Source organism: Cryptotermes secundus, unplaced genomic scaffold (genome assembly GCF_002891405.2).
Source record: "Cryptotermes secundus unplaced genomic scaffold, Csec_1.0 scaffold1356, whole genome shotgun sequence".
Lineage (NCBI taxonomy): Eukaryota > Metazoa > Arthropoda > Insecta > Blattodea > Kalotermitidae > Cryptotermes > Cryptotermes secundus.
The window spans coordinates 365,669-390,715 of NW_019731598.1; the positions used below are offsets into that span (position 1 = coordinate 365,669).

Genomic DNA, 25,047 nt, shown 5'->3' on the forward strand with positions numbered 1-25,047 from the left:
TTCCGACCCCTCGGTCGTCCATCCCGTAGCCAGTCGCTATACAGACTGCGCTATTCCGGCTCTTAGAGTATGCCCTGCAATATACAGAATGCCCCAGGAGAAGAGGTCAATATTCTGGGATGTCATAGTATCGGTGGAATTTTCAAAAATGTGTTATACTACGTAAACTGTAGCAAGTTTGTCATTTGAACAATAAATACCATCACTAGAAACAGTACGTAATATCTCTTTCTTATCAACAATTTTGGAACTATACAGTGAAACAGCCCTATCTCGGAAACATACACATATACATATTTTTGCTTAATATGGCCGATAATATGACCTCCCAGATTATTGACCTTTCATCCTTGGACACCCTGTATATGCATATAATGTATATAATAAAAGAGTACACTGCAAATAAGATATACGGTCATTTTGTTTTCAGTTACGTAAGAAAACACAGAGAGAGGGGACCCATCCACCGAGAGCTGAGGCAGGGTCCGGTCTTATGCTCAAAGAGTGGCAAGGGGCACGGAATTTCCTGCGCTATTTAATTTGGGAGAAAGGGAGGGGCGCACGTATGGCTGAATTCGCGTAAATTGAATGCACGCATGGCGGGACCCTTCTTCACCCTGGTCCGTGCAACACAAGCCCGGGGTTAGCAAAGGTTCCGGATGATCACAGAAGAGAGCGCATAAGAGACCGTAACTAGGTGACAGTGGAGGTGAAAAGTGACTGGTATGAGACGAAAGAAATAAAGCAGGACAGAAAGAACATGGGCAACAGACGTTGAACGCGAATAGAACTAAAATGGATAGGGAATATAAGTTAAATAAATTCATATGAAAACTTGTTACTTTATCGTGTTCTCTCACCTACATCGCTATGAAAAGAAATCAATCCTTGTAACAGGCCGTGGAGGCCCATAGAGTTGTGAGACGTCAAAGCTCCCATATTTTCTACACAGTTGGCTCACAGATGGCGGTGAGGTTGTCAGACTAAGTCGCTGGCCGCCCGCAGATTCCTGATACTCATTTCTGTTAGAGACTGAGTCGTCCCCAGAGCCATAGTGCGGCTGGAAGGATTATGTCAATCGAAAAATACAATGAACTCGACAGGAATCGAACCAGCGAACTTGCGACTTGTAGCATAGTGACTCAACGCTGCCGCTAAAATAATCTAAAAAAAAATGAATATGAATTAATTCCGTTCTACTTTTGCCCATTTTATTTCCGGTTTCTTCTTTGATTTTCTATTCGAGCCCCAAAGCATAGGTGATATCTTCCGTTCAGAATCTGATGGAATTCTATTAATCTGAATAACGTTAACAACCCTTAAGAGTGTACTCTTTAACATGAATTTTTTCATTGTTTCTTTTAGTCCCTTCTGGCGAACAGCGTGATAGTACCTTGAAACAGGCCACACCCGTTTCCTATCACATCCTCCTCAATTCATCATTCATTAATCATCCTAACATTCGAAGCTATATATTCTGAGGTAATGTAATTGTCCCTGAATGAGCCATGAATAAATATGACATAAATCGATACACGAGACAATGTATGTTCATAATGCAAATGCTGAGTAGTGATTCCAATAGACCCTGCTGTTTACATTGCTGATTACAGAGAGTACAGCCTGAACATATTGGACACAACGAGTGACACGTAACCAGATATACAGAGTGATTCTAAATTATTGTCGGAGTTCCCGTTTATATGCCACGAAAACGCAGACTCTGTGTATGGTAGTCCACGGGGTATAACCAGCCAAAACTGATAAATACGAACATAATCTGTAAGACATGAGCTTCTCGCAGTGGTGGTTACCAAGAGTTTCCTCTGAGCTACAACGCCGTGTATTCCGTTAAAAGTCGACGTTTCAGACGAACATGTGGCCTGCCTCTTCAAGATCGGATAAGTCAAGAAATTAACCAGCGTGAGAGAGCTGCTTTCTGCCTTAGTCTTTGCTTGGCTCTTTCTTCGACCCTGAAGATGGAAGCAATATGATCTTCGGAAACATCTGTTGAGTTTCAACGGACTACATGACATATAACAGAAGACACAATTCTTCAGGAACATGATTTTTCTACGAGTACGCTTAGTTAATATGAGTCAGATAAATTTGGTTTTGAGATCTTCACAGGGTTAACTATGAAAAGACGTTGTGTCGTCTGGTAATTCACCGACATTTCGAAGGAGCTTACTGCTTCCATCTTCAGAGTCGAAGAATAAGCTATACAAGGAAGAAGCGATTACCTGTGTTTCCTTCTTGGTTGCGTGACTTACTTTTCTACCCCTTTCAAGTGTCGGAACTTCTACAAAACTACACGGTGTCACATCCCAGAATACAGTACTCTTCGTGGTTTACATAGGTCATTCCCTGTAAGATTCTGATTCCCATTCTTTGCTTTATTTCAGTTATCTCAAATCTATGAGAATATGGGGAGTTGGCTTTGCAACGAAAACACAAAAACCTTTTTCGTTTTTATTTATATGTTCGGTTCTGTGTATGAAGGGTTTAAGTACGAAATTATTACGGATGGCTTAAGTTGACTGCAAACCTTCATAGCAACGTCTGATCTAAGGCTCCTATGCCGTGATTTCATTGATCGTCCATTGTACGAAGATTTTTAACCTAAGCACACACAATTCAAAGGGAGAAATATATTTATACACCTTTTACATTAACAAAAAACCGGCACCATTTCACTTATATCCTTCTTAACGACCATTGAAGTTATATAAAATCCTTTCAAGGAGTTTTTTTCGTCCTTCATCTTGTTGCTAGGCGACCACAACCGATTTTACAGTGCAAAATTGATTTATGTCCACCGCAGTTTCCTTGCATAACAGTCCTTTAATACGTATCCGTATAAATAACACATACGCAACTCTGTTTCACTGCTCGGCTGCGGTATAATGCATCAGCAGATTACAGTGAGATTTCACAACGGTCAATTGTAATATATTAATTAAATAAGCAATGTATTTATTCCAGTACACTTTATCTTACGGAAAACATTTTCCTGGTTGATACTAAAACACAGGACCCGAGATGGCTCAGTCGGTATAGCGACGGATAACTGGCTGGACGGCCGGGGTTCGATTCCTGACAGTAGCAAAATATTTTTTACTTCCACAGCGTCCAGACCGGCTCTGAGGCCCATCCAGTCTCGTATCCAAAGGGCACCGAAGTCTCTTTCCTTGGAGATAAGGCGGTCGGGGCGTGAATTTGACCACTCACCTCCATCTGGTGCCAAGATCAAGAATGGAGCAAGCTATACCTGCACTCCACCATATGTCCTAATGGCATAGGGCTTAAGTAATCAAACACAGGGACAATTTTACCTACAAAATGAAAAAAAAATGTTATAAAGTTTTTGTTACTCAAGTTATTTCATTCTCTCTTGCGTACATTGTGGCTATATGGTATGTAACTTTAATGTCGAGAGGGTATCACAGTGGTAACCGTGAACAGTACAATCTTTTGGATTGTAATGCCGTGTGGTTCGGATCGAGCCCGAAAATTCGGAGGAACATATTTTTGGGTGACAAAAATACGTTTCTCCAAAACTACGCGGCGTTACAACCCATAAGACGGACGGACACCGCCGTGATATCCACAGCTCCAATCCTTCTGTATTTGCGCAGGATGGTACGTTCTCCTTGGTCGACTTCATTGACGCGTTCGTGGAGACGGAGGTACAGCGTGTGCTGCGGGCTTATGAGAACTGTATCACTGTGGACGTTCACTGCTCAGCGGAAGGGGACTGGACTACGGAGCGAATTGCGAAGGAGCCCTTCGCCCGCTCCTGTAAGGTGCGGGTCAATCCTGACGACCACCTCACTGCAGGAGGAACGCCGATAGGTAACTGCAGTGAATTGCTTCTCCTTTGTTTCTCTCAGCTGAAGCTCGGTCAGAGTCAAATCTTCAGGGTTTATCAAACGTTTCGGCAAATCTTGCAGCGGACATCTTCAGAGTTAATGCCTTTAGGGTGGCGGGATAGTGCAGTCGGTATAACGACTGGTTACGGGATGGGCGGCAGAGGGATCGGAGTTCGAGTATCTGTAAGAACGATATTTTTGTTTTCTCAACGTCGTCCAGACAGATTCTGGGGTCCACCCAGCCTCCTGTCAAACTGGTACCAGGGGTAAGGCGATCGGAGCGTTAAGATAACCACTCACATCAATTTAGTTCTGAGGTCAAGAATATTTGGTTCCACATCCACCCACTCCCCCATACGCCTTGATGGCGTGATGCTTAATTAGTTAATCACATGGACAACTGTAACTTGTTTTACCTATATATAGCTCTAGTTCTATCCAAATGAGGCCATTGAATTTTTCTAATTGACCTAATCCTTCCATCCGCACTATGGCTCTCGGGCCGACTTAGCCTCTAACAGAAATGAGTACCAGGAATCTTCCTGGCGGGTTAAAGAGCGGCCGGCGCGTAAAGCTGACAACCTCACTGCCATGTGTGAACCGATTGTCTACAAAATATGGGAGCCTCGACGTCTCACAACCCTATGGGCCCCCACGGCCTGTTACAAGGGTCGCTTTACATTTTTTAACATATTGCCCTTGCATTAGACTCGGCTTTATCTCCGACACACTACTTAATATTGGAGCTATATGATAGCTGCCAAAAGCCCTAAAGATGGCAACAGGAAAGTTTGCCGAAACTTTGAAAATTTCAACCTATTCCCGAAAGCTGAAACCACAAAACTGCAAGGAAGTTTAAGAAATTGTGACATCAGCTATGAACTGGTGGGCCGGGGTTCGAATCTCGGCAAAAGCGAGATATTTCTCTTTTTCACAACGCCTAAACCGGCACTGGGGCTTACACACCCTGCTGTCCAGTTGGTTCTTTCCCCAGGGGTAAAGCGGTAGGGGCATGAATCTGACCACTCATCTCCTTCTAGTGCCGAGGCCAAGAATGGTGGAGTTGTTCTTCCACTTCCTCACATTTTCATGGCGTGATGCTTAATTAATTATAAATAAGAATAATTTTACTCTTATGTTTTGTATGCACGTGTAAGAATCGTCTCTCTCGTCGAAGACTAACGCCATGTCATGGGCTGAAGTTCTGAGCGCCCCAATGTACCGGAGAGTTATGCCGGCGGGAGCGTAAACTCCTGGTAGAGCTACACATGTCGGACAGGTGAAAGGGGTTAGGGGGCAGGGGAAGCGTTGGGTGTTGGGCTAACGAGCCAGCCCCGGTAAATATCATTGCTACGAACCCATATGGGAGGCTAAGACACACACAGGGTTGTAGCGCCAGTACAGAAGAAGATGAATCGTGTACTCCATGAACTTCCACGTTTCTGATTACATTATCAATTTTTAGTTTCCACTTTTAACAAAAGAATGCAACACAAGCGCGAGAAGAAATAACAGATAAATAAACATAACATGTTCATGTCGAACCATGCATCTTTGTTCGAGAAGCTGATCGGTCAGGCCTGGACTATAAAGGCTCCCACACACAGACGCGATACGATTCGGGACGATATAGCACTCGGGACGAGAGCGGCTGTTTACCGAGTGGACCGCGCACACAGCCGCGACACTCGGGAACTCGGGAATCTTTGACACCCGATAACCAGCTGGCCATGACTCACACTCAATCAGTATCTATACGTAAGTGAAAAGACATGGGTAACCAAATGGAACAAATAACAGAGTTCGTCAAAGAAAATGCTTTATTGTACGATACTCATCGTCCGATGTACAAGGATTCACGTGCTAAGGATAGAAAGTGGAAGGAATTGGCTGTTAACAATGAACAGAGACAGCAAGTAGAAAAATCTGTATATATTTATATAGGGTTAAGTATACAGTAACTGTGGGCATTCTTAGTGTAGGCTATGCACCAATTCCGTTCACTAACATGAATTCCAGGGGCAGTCATCTAGTTGAAGTACGCAACAACCCGCTCTCTAATGGCGTAGCTAACGTTTGCCGCCCTTGGGAGACGTAAAGGCTGGATAGGGAACATTTCTCCTTCCAGTGGCTCCACTCGTAGCAGTTCTTCCCTGTACTTTTCATCACGGGTTTTGAGACGTAGAAAATTATGAAGCAAACACGCTGCTGATACAGTGTGTTTTATATTTCCTCCTTTCAGTTCTATGGGTCTCAAAAAAAAAATCCTCCACTTAATGGCAAGAATAGGCCTCCGGCAATTGGTGTATTGTTTAGTGATACCTTCTTGCCCGATGGCTCTCAGGATTTCATCAAACCTGTCAATTTTCATCCTGAAATATATGTAGAACCGTTTTTCGTCCTTCAGGAGTTGAGGTATCAATGTATAAAACTCCCCTAGTTCCTCTCTTGACAAGTTTATATCATGAACCCAAGTGATTCGTCTCTTTCGCCTAAATACGAACACACATAGCAACCACTTATACATACTTAATTAGAGACTCGTTATGGAATTGTAAATATTTGTACATATATATGGCATACTGAATATGTGGAGGAAAAGAACTACGCAGATTTAGTGTTCAGTAAAATACTTGCCGGGATTCACCTTCGTCTTCATCAAGAGCGACAGCTAAAAGCAAAACTTCTTCCTCCAAAGACGGATCCATGACTATTTACCGCTGCGATACCGAGCGGTCTACCGAGCGCGCTCGGTAGACCGAAATACCGAGGCGATATACCGACTGCGATAATATCGCGTTCCTCGGAGTACCGCGCCAGTGTGCGGACCTCCATTTACCGCAATGTAATTAGATATCGTCCCGTACCGTACCGAGCTGAGTATCGCGTCTGTGTGTGCGAGCCTTAATGGTACAGGAGTTCTATTCCCGGCAGAGTAAAAAATGTTTCTGTTCTCCACAGCGTCCAGGCCGGTTCTAGGGCCTGTCCAGCCTGCTTTCCAATGGGTACAGGAGTTATTTACTCTGAAACTCAGTCCCTAACATCATCTATTATTATTATTATTATTAAATATTTATATGATTCATTTCTCACTTCTTAATAACACTTAGATTTATGTTATGAAATTATTATTATTGCTATTATTATCACCATTTGTTTGTTTGTTTACTTTTCTACATTATTGTGTTTTCCCCAGTGCTTGCCTGTAATTTGTCTTTGACTTTATAATGTGTTCGTCTATAATGTAATTACTTTTATCTGCACTGTGCTCTGTCTGTAATTGGCCTTGCGGCTGTTGACTCGGCACATAAATAATAAAGAATTGAACTGAATTATTATTATTAAGCCCGCCGAAATTCCAACTCGAGCTTTTTTGAACAAATTTTCTGAAAAACACCTAACGTCACTGACTTCAAAAATTCTGGAAACACGACTGTGTTTATGCCAGTATAATAAACTTGAAAGAATAACAATATTACATAAACGCTGCTGCTATCTGGGGTATTCTTTTTTGTACGGCTGATCACCCGAGAAATCTTCACTACAAAGGTGAACACACTAATACCAACTCAAACATAACTTCCAATGTTACCATCTTCTAAGGCATGAACTGCCTTCGCTTGCCCGAACGCTGGGATCATGGGTTCGAATCCCACTCAAGGAATAGTAGACTGTGTGCATTTATTCTGTTTTTGTGTTGTTGTGTGTGTAGATAGAGGCCTTGCGACGGGCTGATCTCCTGTGCAAGGTGTCCTACCCACTGTGTATAGGATCAAGAAACTGAAAAATTGGTCAAGACCCAGCAAAAGAACTGTACAGCCATGATAATAATGCCAGACCGTATACCACTATTCTCATAATCAACTGAGCTGATAAACTGTTCACGAATTCCTACGAAGTTGCTGACATATTTCTTTGCTTGCTCTTACCAGGCAACTTCATCACCTACGTCAGCCCATTCCTGCGACCAGCATCATTGGAGCAATTACTAGAGCCCTCAGATGTGGTTGGAAACATCCGGTTTAGTCATCCAACATTGTATGTGTTCCCTGGTGGCCAAGGAGATGCTGCACTATTTGGCATAAATGGCTTCAACATGTTGGTGGATGGTGGTTTTGCTCGCAAAGCGTGCTTCTGGGATTTTGCTCGCCATTTGGACCGACTTGACGCCGTCCTCATGACAAGACTCAATAACGGAAATGTAAACGGAATGTCCGCTGTTCTTAGAAGGAAGAAGCAGAATTCTGTGTATCCGCAGATAGGACACTTCTTTTGCAACCTACAAGTGAGTGCTTTTCTTAAAAGAAAACTAAACTCAATGGTCTTAGTCCGCAAGCGAACTATACCGACCGAGTGACCGCCGCTTGTCAGTGAAGTTAGTGCCAACTTTAGCAGATAGAGGGTGTCGCGTGGTCAGCGCAACGGATCCCCACGGCCGTTTATCTCGGTTTTCTAGACCGGAACAGCTATTTCCTTGAAATAGCTCTTCAGTTATCCTTATGAGGCTGAGTTGACGCCGTTCTAGACCCACTACTTCTCAGAAAATCTGATAGCTCCGGGAATTGAACCCGGATCTCTGGATCTGTTGCCAGGAACTCTGACAACTGGACCAGAGGGGCGGTCCTGAGTGCTTCTCTTTTTCGAAGATAAATTTAATGCCAGTGAACTATAGGTTTTGAAAGCATTAACGGATTTAATTAACCATTTGCGTGCCACGAGCCGATCGCGTTGAAACTTCCTTAGCCGAACAGATTGTTTTGATGTTAATCGCTTAGTACACCATTTCCGTCAATAGATGGTACATTGAAAGGAGGAGGAAAAAACAGTACCCTGCTATGTACACCTAAGATAGTCTGAAGAAGTCTTGTGGAGAATACTGTCTTCTGTGTTGCAATGCTACCAATTTTTAGAGGGCACGACGTTTCGGGGTAACATCGCCTTCACCTTGAGACTCGAAGAGTAAACCAAAGTAGAAACCAACAGAAGCGAACAGTAAGCTAAGCGCCTGTTCATGCAGTTTTCTTGCTTCGCTTACTGTTAGACCCTGCCAAAAGAGGCGATATGTTGCACCAAAACATCAGGCTGTCTCTGAACTACACGGCGTTACAACCCAGAAGACTGTACTCTTCATAGCAACTGCAGTGAGAACCACAAATCCAACAAGTATGGCTGGTTTCTTTGTGAAACTTCATCCACCCCTTCCCATCAACCTAAGGCTGGTCCTAGGTCCTACTCTTTGGTGCAGCATGTTCGACCCTTACAAATGGGGAAGAAAGTAACGTATCGGTCTTCGAAAGGCTTTCGGGACAATTTATGGGCCAAAAACTAAAAAGTCAATGGAGAAAATGACACAGCAGTGAATTGCATAAATGATACAATGATTGTGGTATAAAAATTAAGGATCTACAGCTGAGCTGTGAAAGATGTCTAGACGGAATAGATGATGAAACCCACAAAAATATTAACCTTTCATAAGACGGAATGGAGAGGAGGACACAGAAGACCAGCACTCAGCTTGATAGTATAGGCGGGACTTCTAAAGCCCCAATAATGGCACTTATTAAGGTGATGGGTGGGTCCTATATATCACAAACTACTTGTCTTCATCAAATTTGGAAGGTTTACGAACATAAGCCGTTATTAATCTTTACCCATTTTCTCAAACTGCTGACAGAATGATTTAACACACTTCCAGTCATCAAACATGTGGAAAATCCTGCTCTAGAGGTCAGGTCAAATGGAAATGCAACCTCACAACCTGATAACAATAGAAGCGTTTTCTCTTTCTATTTCAAAAGAACACACGAGGGAAAGCACAGCTTTCAGTCCTGTAGTTGAGCAGTGATTCAACCCAATTTTCATAACTGGTGCATATACAGTTAAGGGGTACTGTGGTGTGTACGCTACACAATGCATTCAGCTAGTTCCAAGCAGAATATCTGAAGTTTTATTACTGGAGAAAATATTTTCTTAATTCCTCCTCTTTTAGTTGTCTGATGCACCACTAAGGGCCAGATAAATGCATCTGTCATTATGCACAGACATGCTTGTTACCCTCACCCATGTTTGCACACAGTGACTCACTTAAATTTCATTTCCTTTTAAAACTTACTGTGGAATTCAGTGAAATTCTTAAAGACATGCAAATAGTTCAGAGTATTTATATAAATTTCCATCTTACATCTCTGTCAGACCGTTATATTTGATCCAAATAGAAGCATATACCACATACACAACACATGGCCCATCATATCTTCTAGGACATAACACTGTGTCGACAGTTGACTTTCAACAGACTACATGGTGTTACCCCACAAAAGATAGAACTCTTCATAATCACCACTGTGAGAACCTCAAATCCTGCATGGTCTGGTAGAAGTTTTACAGACTTTTGTGAGAAACTCTTCTTAGCTATTGCCTGATGTACTCGTTGACTTCAGAGATGGTGGCAGTATGTTCCTCCCATAGGTGTGCAAATTTCTACTAGACTGAATGGAATCACATCCTAGAGATAGTACTTTACTTTAAATTTCCTACTACCACTTGGTTCTGCAAATTGCAGTCACCTCCTTCTGTCACCTAGAGTATACGTTTCATGTAGGCTTAAACATTTTCTTCCTATTGTTTTATGAAGTGACATTCTTTGTACCTGCTTTTGAACCTTCCATCCTATGAATTATATTAATTCGTTCTTATTCTAAGCCAATTCTTTACAACTGTATCCAATGTATGCAGACAAGAACATACCTTTCAGAGAATCTATGCACAGTACATTCTCATAGTACATCTAACACAAAACGTTTTAGATAATAAGAAATATAATATGATTTGACAGGAATTATGCAATTCCAATAATTTTTCTGACAACTCAATTTCAAACATTCATATCCCTCCCTGTCACACAATTCAAATAACAAATCAATGTATTCTGGAAGTTATCGTGAATGAGAGAATTTTGCAAATGCCATCATTAGTGTTTTGCGTTCTATGGTCTGTCTGGCAATAAGAACAGACTAATCAGTATTCTTACATTAAAATAATTTTCATTTTGTTTCTAAACAAGCATCTCTAATCACATTGTCAGTCTGACGCCGCAAATCTCTCTCTTGGGTGAAGAAATATAGTAACTCCAGTATGTAACTTACTTATATAATCCATTGCACGTATATCATGCCCGCCATAGGAACTCATAACCTCGAAATTTCTGTGGATTCAGCAGTCCAACACAGGAACAAACATGCAGTGTCTGCTTTCAGTCTATAATCACATAAATTCAAACGGTTTATCTTTTTGCTTCTAAGCACTTTTTCAGTTGAATTCTTCACAAAACAATATTATCCACCGTACATCACAACACACATCACACGGCGAAGGTGACAGAAATAAAACTACAGATTAGTCATAAGCTCATATCGATAGCAGAATTTAATTATCGAATGAATTTTTCAGTAGGATTAATTCGAATTCTTGGCGCTTTCACGGTGTAAATCTGAACAGTTTCTCTGCTAGATTCGCGATGTCTTCCGGTTTTGGAAAAAACACGAGAACCACAGAACGGATTTTCATGAAATTTGACATTGCGAGTTTTATTGAAATTTACTGACACATTCCAGTTTGCATTAAAATCCGATATAAATGAGGAACAATTTGCGTTAAGGCCTATACGCTCTTGGCGTGCATCTTGAAAGTAATTCGCATGTAAATCGCTAATTATGCCTCTTTTTTTAGAGAAAAATATTTCAAATGATAGTTGTACAGAAAATTTAAACACATGATGTATTTCCAAAACAACATTCCGTAAGGCTTGCGGCTTTTTATCATAAGTATAAAAAGATGAAGAGAACTGCTAAGGAAGGCTGCATTTCCTAACTTGTTAGTATTCGAACGACGGATTCCAGCAGTTATAATGAAATGAAAGAAAAATAGTTAAGAGTGAATGGTTCATTTTAGTATGAAATCTGTGTTTGAATTGTTTATATATTTATTGCATGATACGACACGTGTGAGCACGGGCACCCACAAGAAGGGAGCAAAGCAGGTTTCTGCCGCCTACCCGGACTTTTGAGAACAAATACGAAAATGGAAGAGAATGACGTCTATTAAACATTAATCCCAAAATTAATAGTATTTAAAAAAAAATCTCTTTTAACTTACAGAATACCGCATGTCTTTGCATGAAATAACTACAATACAGCCCAGCGGGAAGTTAAGCAGAAACTTTGATTTAATAAGGACACAATTCGAAACTGGCATAAAACACATAGCAAATTGCAGTCGATTTTTAAACTGCCATTTTTTTTAAGATTGTGAACTGGTGCTACAGGTGCTAATATATCGTAGCAAAGTGTGCAACGTTTATTGACTTTTTTCTGTAGAAAATGAAGTAACATGGCCGTCGTGCTAAAACTTTCGTTTACTCCTTTTTTTTTGGTAGCAATGATGAATGGGCTATACGTGCTAGAGATACGAAATTTTGGAGATATATTGTAAACATTCCTACATATTACACACTAAGAAGGTTGAGAGGGGCAGGGCATGTAGCACGCATGGGGAAAGAGGAATGCGTACAGGGTTCTGGTGAGAAAATCAGAAGGAAAGAGGCCACTAGGTAGACCTAGACATACGTTGGAGGATGTCATTAAAATTTATCTCAGAGAAATATGATGGTGTCGAATGAGCTGAATTAATCTTACTCATGACAGTGGCCAGCGGTGGGCCCTTGTGAACACGATAATGAACGTATGGGTTGTGTATAATGTTGGGAAATTCTTGAGTAGCTGAGCAACTGGTGGCTTCTCAAGAAGGACTCAGCTCCATATATTTCGTCAGTAGTTACATATTACATATAAAATAATCTGAAACTATTTAAAAAATGTTTGAGGTTACTCGTATATGACCTTTCATGTAGGCAGTTTCTATCAAACATATTAATAATAAACATAATAATATACTGACAATATGACAGTCTTCAGTATACAGCATTTAAAATTTCAAGGAAAAATAGTTCTGACTTCTGCTGGTTTTGATCCTATGACCAACTGTGCCTAAGCACAGCATAGTACTTGATTTAATTGAATTTGGTTGCTATGTTATAAACTTCCTAAATGAACAGTTAGGTACATGAGATTTGTATAGCTGGAAATGTATGCAACAGCAAAGTAGACTTCATGATTTCTACCTGGAATTCCTTAAATACTGGAAGTAACGTTCATGTCCTGTGTAGCAGGTCACCAGTTGCTTTCCATTTTTCCACTCAGTTTGACCAGGTACTACGAGTACATGTTAGTTGAAAATCTGATAAAGGGAATTAATTATTTATTGAGTGGGTGGGTGAATGAGTGAGCGAGTTGCTTCTGTGTGAGTTATTAAAAGTTACTTCTGTACTCTTGAAGTCATTCTTACAAATTCTGGATTAGGTTAGAAACTACATAGTACTTGTAAAACACAGGTCAGTGTTCTAAATATACAGCAGATATTTTACTTTCATTGCCACTATTGTATTATTCTCTTACAGTCCTAAGTAGAATCCTTCTTGAGAAGCCAATAGTTCCTCAGGTTGGCAAGAAATTCCTCATCTGTTTTGGAAACCAAAGGTTCATTACCATGTTCACAAGATTCTACTACTGATCCCTGCCTGAGCTGCACAAATTCAGTCCACCCTTCCCCCCATTTCTTTAATATCCATTTTCATAATATTCTGTTATCTATATCCACATCATCAAAGAGGTGTCTTTCCTTCAGGATTTCCAAACAAAATTTTGAGTGCATACATGCAATAACCCTCTCATCCTCTTGATCTGATTTACCTAATAATATTTGGCAAAGGGTACAAATTATGAAACTTCTCATTATGAAAGTTTCTTCAGCCTACTCTTACTTCCCCCTTCCCTCCTAAGGCCAGCTGTCCTCCTCAGTACCAAATTCTGAAATACCTTTCTTTCATATTCTTCCCATAACGTAAGAGACCACGTTTCACATCAGTACCAAACTGCAGGTAAAATTATAATGAATTATATTTAAATATTCACATTTTTAGATAGCAGGCAGGAAACAGAAGATTCTGGACTGAATTACCATGCTTCAGTCTTAGAAATATCATTTGATTCTTCTATGTAGTGAAGTTTCTTACTTGTATGTATAACAGTGATTGTGCTATTTAATTACTTATTTATAATTCAAGGTTTCAAATGTGCTCATTTCTGCATATGAGATATTATAGTTATGTTATTTAGAATTTAACTTTTGCAATAAAATATGATAGTCAGCTGCTGTACGAGTATACTATAACATACTTACTCTTGTGTTGTGTCTGGACAGGAGAGACGCCATGCTACATCTCCAGATGGTGACAAGGATCGAGATGCATTACTCGTGGATCTAATGGATGAGGGTCAGGAGATTGTGCTCAACTTGCGGCATCTGCAGCTGCGCCCACACCCGTGTTATCGTGATGGAAACCATGTTGAACCAGTCAACCTCTACCATAAAGTGGGCCACGGCAAACTGGATATGTATATCATTAGCCCTGCAAAGGATAGCCGTGATGTGAAGGAATTTCTGTCTAAATGGAATTCCAATGACACCCGGCTTTTTGTTGGAAGGAAGGATAGCGCAAGCAGAGACTTCCATTTTCCTTTGCAGAATCTTGTGTCTATCTGTGCTCTTTTGGTGTGGCAGCCAGCAAATCCTAATGATACCATCACACGAATTCTCTTTCCAGGAAGCACACCTCAGCATAAAATATTTGAAGGCTTGGACAAATTGAAACATCTAGAATTCTTAAAACATCCAGTGTGCACAGCCAAGTCAGCTTCACCGTCCGCTTCAACTGTAGGTATCACAAGTCGTGCAAGTAGTAAGCAGAGGTCCGCCCCCGCTGTCATTGACAAGCTATTGCCTGGAGAAGGTGTCAAGACAGCATCTAAGACCATTCTATCCACTATGGAAACAAACAAAGAAGCAGTTAAAACAGCAACCATACCAGTAGCTGGGCACATTCCAGATGCAAAGCAAATTAAGCCTGCAGCCACCGCCGCCCCCATTTCCGCCCCAGTGCCACAGCCTTCCAAGGCACTGCCCCAGACCAAACAAAAAATTGACAAACTGACTTCCAAAACAGAGCCACCAAAAATGAAGACTGAACTTAATAAATCTCTAGACATAGAGAAAATCAGTGCCAAAACTGAAAAGGCAACGAAAATGATTATAACTGAGACAACCAAATCTAAAACTGAATCTAGACCAAAACCTGAACTCAGAGCTTCCATCAGTAAGTCAAAGACTGACCCTAAACTCCCGAGATCAACAGAAAGGAAGAACCATAAGCCTCCCACGGAAAAGAAGAGTGAGTCAGCCAAATCATCGCCCACAACACCCAAGAAATCTGTTGAAGGAAAAATGAATGGTGTTGCATCTAAAGCTGAAACGGCAAAATTCACAAGACCATTAAGTAGGAGTCGACCTTCCCCGACAGCAACCCCAGCTAAGAGTACAAAGGAAGCTAACAACCGAAAAGTAGTAGAATCAAAGCACGCCTCAAGAATGTCATCAACATCTCGAGGTCCTACTATGAAGGTAAAAAGAGAGCAGCAAGAAATCACAGCTTCAACAAAGACTGAAAGAAAGCCAATCAGTAGAAGGCCAAAGCCAGGATCTCCCAGTAAAGCAGCCACTTCAGGCAAATCCCCAGGGTCCCCAGCCAAGTCTTCCTCTGCAAAGAGTACACCAACACCCTCAGTAAAATCTGACAAAGATGGTGTCATCCGTAAAGTCAAAGGAGAAGCAGATAGGATAACAACTGATTCTTCTGCTGTCTCAACACCTTCAACAGTAGATCCAGAAACAGCAGCCTTGAAAGTGAAAGCTGCAGAAGTTCCTGAAGTAACATCAACAATATCAGAAACCGATAAATTAAGAAAAGATGAAGAGGAAAATATTCATATTGATAAGGAGAATGAAGAAAGCCTAGTGAAGCCTGAACAAGGAAAGTCTGAGGAAATATATGACAATGTACAGATGGCTGCTGATGAAGCCGGAGTGGATGAAATACAAATTCAAGATGCAGCTTTTAGTATTGAAGCCCAACAAGAAAAATGTATATTACCTCAAGATGAAAAACATGAAGAAGAAAGTCCAGTGGTTGAGGCAGAAAGAGAACAAGAAGGAATGGAACAAGATGAAGAAACAGAAGACAAGGAATCAGAAACTGCTGAAGAAGTACAACGAGCGAAGCAAACAGAAATTGAAAAGGATGACATTGAAGCTACAGAGGAAGAAAATACAGAAGACGTAGAAGACGAGGAAGAAGCTGAAGAAAAACAACATATTGAGGGAAGAAAATCTCTTGCAGATGAGCTGGAGTTTGAAGCCAAAGAACATAAAGAAATTAAGGTGGAAGAAGACGAGGAGGAAGAAGAAGATGAATACTTGATCATAGAAAAGGAGGAAGTTGAACAATTCATGGAAGATTCATTACAAGATCAAGAAAGTGTTGAATCACATGTCCCTGAAGAACTTGAAGCTATGGAAAGACGAGATGAAGAAGGGGAGGAGGAGGACGAGGAGGAGGAGGATGAAGGAGAGCTTCATAAACACCTACGTGATGAAGTTGAGTCTGAGAAAGATAAAAAACATGAACATGACATTATTAAAGTGAATGGCTTCCATGAAGAACCCAAAGATGTTACCGCTAAAGAAGATAAGGAATATATCAAAGAAGGGCAGCATAGTCCACTTGTGACAGAACTTGAAGAAGAAAGAGATGAGAAGCTGAAAATTACACCTACAGATAAAAAGTTAGCAGAAAAGGCAGAAGAACTTAAAGTCACAGAAATGTTGAACAAAGAGGAAGAGTCTTTAACAAAACAAGACGCTATAGAAACAGCTCCTAGCACAGGGCAAGATGAAGTTGCAGTATCCACAGATATCTCTACAGTGTCAAAGGAACAACTTCAGGAAGAAGTACAAGGAATTATCACGTTTGCAAAAGAAATTGTTACAAAAACAAAACAGGAAAATGGAACCAAACAACATGGCAAAGAAGAAGTACATATGTTGAAAGACGAAACTGATCGTTTAGAACAGGTAAGTACAAGGGAAAAGAAGGATACTGAAGAAGGGGATGAAATGAAGGAAGCTTCATCAGCTAGCCCTGAGGAGAAACTGGATATCTCATCAGAAAAGAATAGAGAAATAACAGATGACACTAGAGACACAGATCAGAAATTAGATGAAGAGGAAGGCGCAGAAATTAAAGCAGCCGATCAGAGGTATCCAGCTGAAGAGAGTCAGCCAGATGAACGATTCTCGACCACTGTGGAGTCTGCAGCAACTACTGCACCCACATTACCAGAAGATGAGCGAATACCACTTGATGAAATAAAAGAGATTGTTGAGGAGAAGTATGTGAAAGAAGAAACTAAAGAAGAAAAATTAGCTGCCACTTCCATTGTTCCTACACGATTTGAACAACCCACAACACTTCCTCAAGTAGTAGTTGCTGGTGGAGTTGGCGCGTTTGACCCAATGGCACCCAGTGCTGTTGTCCATCTTGAGCGTGACATAGTGAAAACTCCAGATGAGGTGGCTGACTTACCAGTTCATGAAGAAGTAGATCCAGGCATGTATGAAAGTGATGAGTTCAGCAAGGACTTTAAGGGTAAGAATGACACTGCTAAGAAGCAGGTTTCACAACACGATTTAGAAGATTCAAGACAACAATCTCCAGAGTTTGACATCAAGGAAAAAATTCAACTGAAATATGATGATAATATAGGAAAGGTAACTCCATTTGAGGACTCTCAATTTGTGAATCAAGAGAAAGCATCATTCCAGGCTGTGGATAAAGACAAACTTAAAGAAACTTCTGAGACTGAATCTAAGAAGACTGAAAAGGCAGAACCAGAAGCTCCTAATATCGACTTTTCTGCAGACAAAGATAAGATTGAAAGCAATGGAAAGGTGTATGATCTGAAAGAAGAAAAATGTACTGAATTCTCTAAAGGAATAGCAGATGAGAAGGAAACTGAAGCTCATGTACTTATAAAACAGGATGTGCAGACTGAAGATGCAGATAAATTGTTAGCCACAACAGAAGCAGTTTCAAAGGCCGATGGAGTAGAAGACAAGAAAACTGTAACGGATAAAGTGGTACCTGAACAGCTACCTGAAAATGTTGTCAAAGTTGACACAGAAAAGGAGAAAGTAGTAGAAGGGCCCTTAGAAAAAGGAACAGATGGCTCTACATTAGTCAATGAAGAAGGCTTAGACGATGTGGTTAAGCAAGAAGTTTTAGATGAATCAAAAGACACTTCTAAACCAGTATTAGAAACTGAAGAAGAAAAAAGAGAACAGAGTGCTTCTGAATTTAAACCTATTGCAGAAACCTCCAGAGGTGAGGGACAAATGTTTGACACTAAAGCTGAAATAAAGCACATAACAGAAGAATTCATTGAAAAAGAAAGCTGTGCAGTAGAACTTGAGACTTCACAAGCTGACAAACAACACGATCAACCTAGTTCCTCTGAAACCACAGAACGAGAATCTGATAAACTTGAATTGGAGGATAGAACAGTAGAGAAAACTGACCTAGAAAAACCTGTATTGGAAGAAACTAAAGAAGAAATGGCTTTGGAAGACTTAGCAGGAGAAACATCTGAATCACAAACACGTGAGCTGAAAGACATGGACCTTAATGAGAGAAGAAAAGAATTGGAAAGACTGGAAAAAGAAACTGTAAAGACGGAACAGATGAAGAATTCAGAAGAAAAGGATGAATCAGGCAAAACTTCCCCTTCTACTTTAAGCACAGGAAAAATTCATGAGCCTGAAAAACAGTTAATTCCAGATATAACATCCGAAGAATCTGTCATACAGATGAAGCCGGTTCAAGAGAAGACAGATGTTCCAAAGGCACAATTTGAAGAAGAAAAAGACTTTAAGAAAATGGTTGAAGATAAATCTGTAACAAAAGAATCCAGATCAGGAATGGAAGATTTTATCACAAAACCTCAAGAACTCTCAGAGGATTATCCAGTTTCAGGGAGTTCTGATCATCCTGAATTTGAGAAACATGATGTGGTCAAGGAATCTGAAATTCATACCAAATCTTCAGAAATAAAACAAACTGTTGACCCATCAGAAGCAGATATCATAGAACCAGAGAAGGTAGATCTTGGTGGTGCTGAAACTAAAACCAAAGAAATAGCGGTTGTGAAAGAAATAATATTAACAAAGGAAGGAAGTGAATCTAATGAGGAGAAGGATATAGATGAGAAAGATAAAGCAAGCAAAGACTTCTCTTTAAAATCAGATGAGAGTGAAGAAGATAAGACTGATATTTCAAAGTTAAATACAGATGCACCTAAATGCATCGATGCTGAAGTTCCTAATCTAACAGCTAATGAAGGATTGCAAGACAAGCCATCCCCAGGTGCACTGTCGATGACATACCTTGAAATAATAGACAAATTACAGAAAGATTCTCAAAAGGCAGATGATTCTACTATTGCCACAGTCAAAGAATCGTCACCATTAACAGATTTAAAACAAGATGCCAGTGAAGGCCAATCAAAAGGAGAAGTACTTGCTGAGCAGGCTTCAAATGCGTTATCCAGAAATGATAATAAAACTGATGAGAAATCAAAAACAGATATCACAGAAAGTGTGACAAAAACTGATAGCTCTAGGGTTAGTGACATGAAAGGCATAGACTCTGTTCAGAAAACCACTGAAATAAAATATGACAAAACTGTAGAAGACTCATACAATGCTGTCACAAAGATTGAAGAATTAGATTCTGATGAAAGTGCAGGAGGAAGACCATTGATTACAACTGGTGAGTTAAAAGATTTGAAAGAAGTTACTGAATTTGTGCCTGTCATACCAGAGGAAGAAGCAGTGGAAACAAGAATTGAATCAGAATACGAGAAGTCTTATAACAAAGACGTTACTGAAACAAAATCTGATCAGGTGTCAGATGTCTGTAAATTGAAGGAACCTATAACAAGTGATTTATCTCAAGTGACAGATGAAGACGGCAAAGACTCAATTAAAGGTGACACACAGAAGACAGTTGATGGTAAAACCCTGGAAGAAGTGGAGAAGAAGAAATCAAATGTCAGTGCAACTGACCTGCAAGGTGAGCTGAAATTGGCTAATGATAATAAAGATGATAGTTATGGCGATGGAAGCATTTCTCCTGATGAAGCATATGTTGACTCAGGACTTGAGGAAGAGCCTGTGTACAGAAAATTAGAAGCCGCAGAACTTCCGGAGTATGTCACAGTTACTCCAGACTCTGGACCTCCTTCACCAAAATCACAGAAAGATAAGAAATCATCCCTAAAGACTGCAGAAAATGCATTAGAACAAGAGCCACTTGCTGCAGTTCAAACAGTGGATGAAAACACTGAAATAACTGGCCCCCAAGATGATACTCATAAAATAGACAGTATCACATTTCAGCCAGATTTTGATAAAGCAAAACATGAATCCCCTACTGATGATCTGGTTTCTGGCAAAAATGGCAGCACAGCCAACATCAAGGAGAAGACCACTGACTTCGGCGATGACATGTCCAAGAAGGAATTAGAAGCTGTAGCTGCAAGAGCAGATATGCCTAGTCAGATACCTGCCACAACAGCAGTCCCAGAAAGACAGCATGGCATCACCGAAACTCCAAGCTGTGACCAACCAGCTGAAGGACTGAGCTCAAGTGACTTGAAAATGGAAGCGCTTTGCGAAGCTAATGTTTTGGAAGATCTTGTGAGTGCTAGTAAATCTGCTATTGCTGAAATAGAGGGCAAACTCTCTGCTCAAATAGAAGAGATTCTCACAGCACCAAGAAAGGAAAGCAACCAAACAATATCTGAAATTCAGGAAAGTAAATCTGAAATTTCCTATGATACTACTGATAAAATACAAAGCAGTATTGACAAAGACTTGACAGGAACATCACAGGTATTGCAGGAAGAAGTAATAAGAGCATCTGAAGACAAGGAAAACGCAAAACCATCACCTACACATCATACTGAAGCAGAAGAAACCATGTTAAAGAGCAATGAAAAAGTAGAGAGTGAGTCACCTTTGGGTTTAACGGAGAAAGATGCTTCTGAAAAAGCACCGGAGGGTTCTGACAGGAAACAAGGACCAACAGAAGACATGTCATCAACTGAGCTGTGCAACAGGGAAGGTGCGTTGACATCTCACACTGCTAACACAAGTGTCATACAGGAAGAAATAAGTTTAGATCATGATAAAGAGAAAAATGCTATTTTAAATGAGATACATACAATTTCCACACCAGCCAGTGTGATTTCAAAAGAACTGCCCCTCTCTGTAATATCTGAAACAGACATATCAAAAACTATGAAGAAAGAGGTTACAGACAGAACAAATGTGGATCAATCAGCTGTTTCTAAATCAAAGGAAACAGAAGTTGTTATCACAGCCATAAGTAGTTCAGATCCAGTCTGCGTGACAACATCTAGGATATCTGAAATTGCCAGTGCTGAAGGTACAGCTGAGAAGAAAACTAATGTCATCATTGCATCTAGCACTGTTACTGTGTCTGATGATACTGGCACAGATAAAGAAATCTCTGACTCAGGAAATATTACAAGCTCTGTAACAGTGTGCCGCATGGTAATGACAGCAAGCAGTGAAGATGGGGGAATGGAGACAGAGCTTTGTAGTGGTGGAAGTATCACTGCCCCCACAACATCGAACACACTTTCAGAAACATCAAAACAAGTTATCAAAGAGGATTCAGGCAAAGTGACTGAGGATGTCAGTAAGAGAGACATATCAGAGACTATGACCACAGCAGGAACTACAAATGGTGATATGTATATAGGCGATGACTCTGCTAGTGATGGAGAAGGAAGCAGTAAATTAGTCATGAGAACAACCAAGGAACTGATTCAGACAGGTGACATCAAGCATGATGAGAGAGATGATGTGGAAGAATTCACTACCCAAGAAATTGGAGAGGATGGTAAAATCATAACTAGAACAGTTAAAACTACAAGAACTTTTGTAACTGCAGAAGGAGATGAGTCAGATGATTCTGATTTTGAAGATGAAGATAATATAGAGTCCACAGCTGCAGAAGACGGCTCAGACTCCAGCCGGATGAGCAAGATCACTACATCACTTACAACAGCAGTTAAAAGAGATGATAATGGTGTTAGACCGTTGTCAACAGACAGCATTGACAAAACTGCTGGAGATGTGGGTTCAGAAGTGGTAACGAAAACAGCCACTTCTATCATCACAACATTGTCTGGTGATGAAGCTGGTGAGGTGGTAACCACAACTACTGTAAAGGAAATTATTCTAGGGGATGGATCCACCCCTCATGACATCATCAAAGATGTAGATGTGCTCTGTAAGAAAGAGGAAGTCCCACAACTAGACTCCACTGATAGCAGCAAACTAGCAGATACATCAAAAGAGTCTTCCCCATTGAAGGTGACCGCCACTGATGTTACTCATTGTGTTCCAGCTCAAATAGACTCTGCAGCAAGTGCATTCAGTGTAGCTGGTGGGTCTGAGATAGAGGGAAATCTGACAGAAGCTGTAGGCAGTAAAGAGGCAGAGCAGAAAGAAGTGAATGGGAAGGGAAGTGATACAGAGTCAACGACAGTGGTTTCAACCACTGCAGTAGTGAAAAGTGTAATAGGAGATCTGGAAAAACCTTCATTTGTCTCAGCAAAGAATGAAGCACAAACTGGCTCATCTGAACCAACTTGTTGTGCCATCCCTGGTTTGGATGCAGACTCTGACCTGGATGCAGGCTGTGGTCCATCAAGTCCTCACAGTGGCATCAGTAGTGGTATGATGTCAAGGGGAACCAAAAACATGACAGGAAGCTGTGAGGGCCACTCGGACTCTCGGCACTATGACAGTGATGAGGACGATGATGATGAGCCAGGGTCACCTCTCAGTGTCACCTCTCAACTTCCGCCGTCTCCCCCTTCCAATTTTTATTTTGAGATGAGTGATAGAGTCACTCCAGACTATGAAGCCATGCACTTCATACCTTCTTCCATTAAGCATAAAGAAGAAGTTCCTTCCTCAATGACAAGTTCCCTCTATGGAAGTTTCCCACCAGAACCTTTTCAAGAATTTGATGAAGAACAAAGGAAAACAGAAGAACATTTCTCATCATCTTCTGTAGACGAAACTCCAATGAAATACAGTGGAACCGTATTATCTGAGGACAGTGTTATGACGGGCAGTTTTTATGGTTCACTAAGGGAGGATAAGAAGGCTGCTGAATCCCATGGTGTGCACGATTCTGTAAAGCGACTGCAAGAGGATGACACACTAGATTTTGAGCAAGCAAAATATGAGCACCGAGCAGCACGTGGTAAGGATCTTACCTCCTCTGGCTCTTCTTACAATAATGAAAATATATCTTCACCCACTCATGCAACAAAGAAATATGAGTATCAGTACATGTCAGGCTTAAATGGGCAAAAACTGAAAGATGATAATTCTTTTCATGAGTTAACTCAGGACTATGGTAATGCAAATGTTGCTGCTGGAAAACAGTATGAGGATCTTATGAACCAGAACCGTGATATCATGGGCCAGACAGGTTCTAGCTCTCACCAAGGACCTCACCACAAAGAAACTGAACACATATCAACAGATATTCTGAAAGACAAAAAAGAGACATCATCTGTAGCTTCAGGTATCAGTGCTGAACATGACCCAATTTTCCGCCACCAGTTTTCAGCCCCAACTACGTCTGCTTCAAGTTTTGCAGAACCACCACAAGGATTTACTCAGTCCTCAGGGGCGAAGGAAGACAATAAGAAAGACCCAATTGCAGACTGGGGGAAACCACTGGGTTTACCAGCTCCAACTCCACCGCCTACTAACAACGGCAACACTGCTGGTGAAGATTTACCAAGCACTCCAAAAAGAGAGAAAAAGGTGATGCAGATCAAGAAGACAATGAATGAAAGTAACAGAACAGCATCAGGGAAGGATGGAAAGTCAAAGAGACCAGATTCCCCTATGAAGCGACCTATATCAGAGAGAAAGCTCAGTTCAAATAAAGAAGGTGGTAGAAATGTAGGTGGGATGAAATCTTCTGGCAGTCCCATTTATATCAACCTCACGTATGTGCCCCATCATGGCAATTCTTACTACACAACTCTTGAGTTCTTCAAGAAGGTGCGAGCACGCTACTATGTGTTCAGTGGCACAGAGCCCAGCCGTGAAGTGTACAACGCATTACTCGATGCCAAGCAGACATGGGAAGATAAAGAATTAGGTATGAATAATAGTAAATAAATGTAAAGTAAGTTGTTCCTCTGCTTAGCTGAGCATTATGCCTTGGAGATGTATGAGGCAGTGGAGGTATAGCTCCAAGCTTCTTAACCTCAGCACTTAATGCAGTTGAATAATCAGCTTCAATTTCTGGCTACTTTACTCTCAGTATCTGATGGAAAAGGCTCGAAGGACTCCAGTTCTGATCTTGTTTCTCTGGTGAAGAGAAAAATCTCTTACCCATGCTGGAAATGGAACCTCAGTCCTCCATTTATCACACCCATAGACTAGCCACTATACTGACTGGGCTCTCTCAATAACAACAACAAGGATACAGAAATATTCAAACTTAAAGTATAAAATAAATGCATATTTGAATACTGTCAAGTGACTGATTGTTGAATAGTTCTATCTTCTGGATATAACATTGAGTTTGCTGCCTGTGTCATATTGCTTTCTTGCCTGACTTATAAATCTTCATAACCACTTCTGTGAGAACTTCAAATTCAGCATGAATAATTGATATTTGTATACATATTACAGGAAATTAAATTAAAAAAGGAAGTTTACCTAGTAAGAATTATATTTTTCATTTGCAGCTCTGCTGGTAAAATTGGTACTAAATCCTTTTGTGGTACCAAACAGACAACATTAAAGAATTATGGTTCAATCACACTCCACATTGTCCCACTTGTCAGCCATTCTATGTATATGAAGATGGCTCGATTGCATTGAATGTTTGATATCTTCAATACTACTCCTCAATCACACCTGTAGTGTAACCACCCACAAAAGTTAAATTGCCCGTATATCAAAGAAAAATATATTTCATGCTAGCATATGCCATTACTATGGCAACTTTAACGATTTATTGGTGTTTTTATTACCGTTT

At 40.7% G+C, this 25,047-nt stretch overlaps 1 protein-coding gene and 1 long non-coding RNA gene across 2 annotated transcripts in view; one reads left to right on the forward strand and one right to left on the reverse strand.

Moving 5' to 3' along the window:
- LOC117282547 overlaps nt 1-11,605 on the reverse strand; it is a 266,690-nt gene extending 255,085 nt beyond the window's left edge. The window contains exon 1 of the long non-coding RNA XR_004513324.1: nt 11,018-11,605. This is a non-coding gene — a long non-coding RNA (uncharacterized LOC117282547). The remainder of the gene's footprint in view (nt 1-11,017) is intronic.
- The window catches only part of LOC111867265 (microtubule-associated protein futsch), a 272,255-nt gene that overhangs the window by 240,019 nt on the left and 7,189 nt on the right, over nt 1-25,047 (forward strand). The window contains exons 4-6 of the mRNA XM_023856968.2: nt 3,639-3,855; nt 7,805-8,157; nt 14,190-24,159. Coding sequence (XP_023712736.1) covers nt 3,639-3,855; nt 7,805-8,157; nt 14,190-24,159 — 10,540 coding nt within the window. The remainder of the gene's footprint in view (nt 1-3,638; nt 3,856-7,804; nt 8,158-14,189; nt 24,160-25,047) is intronic.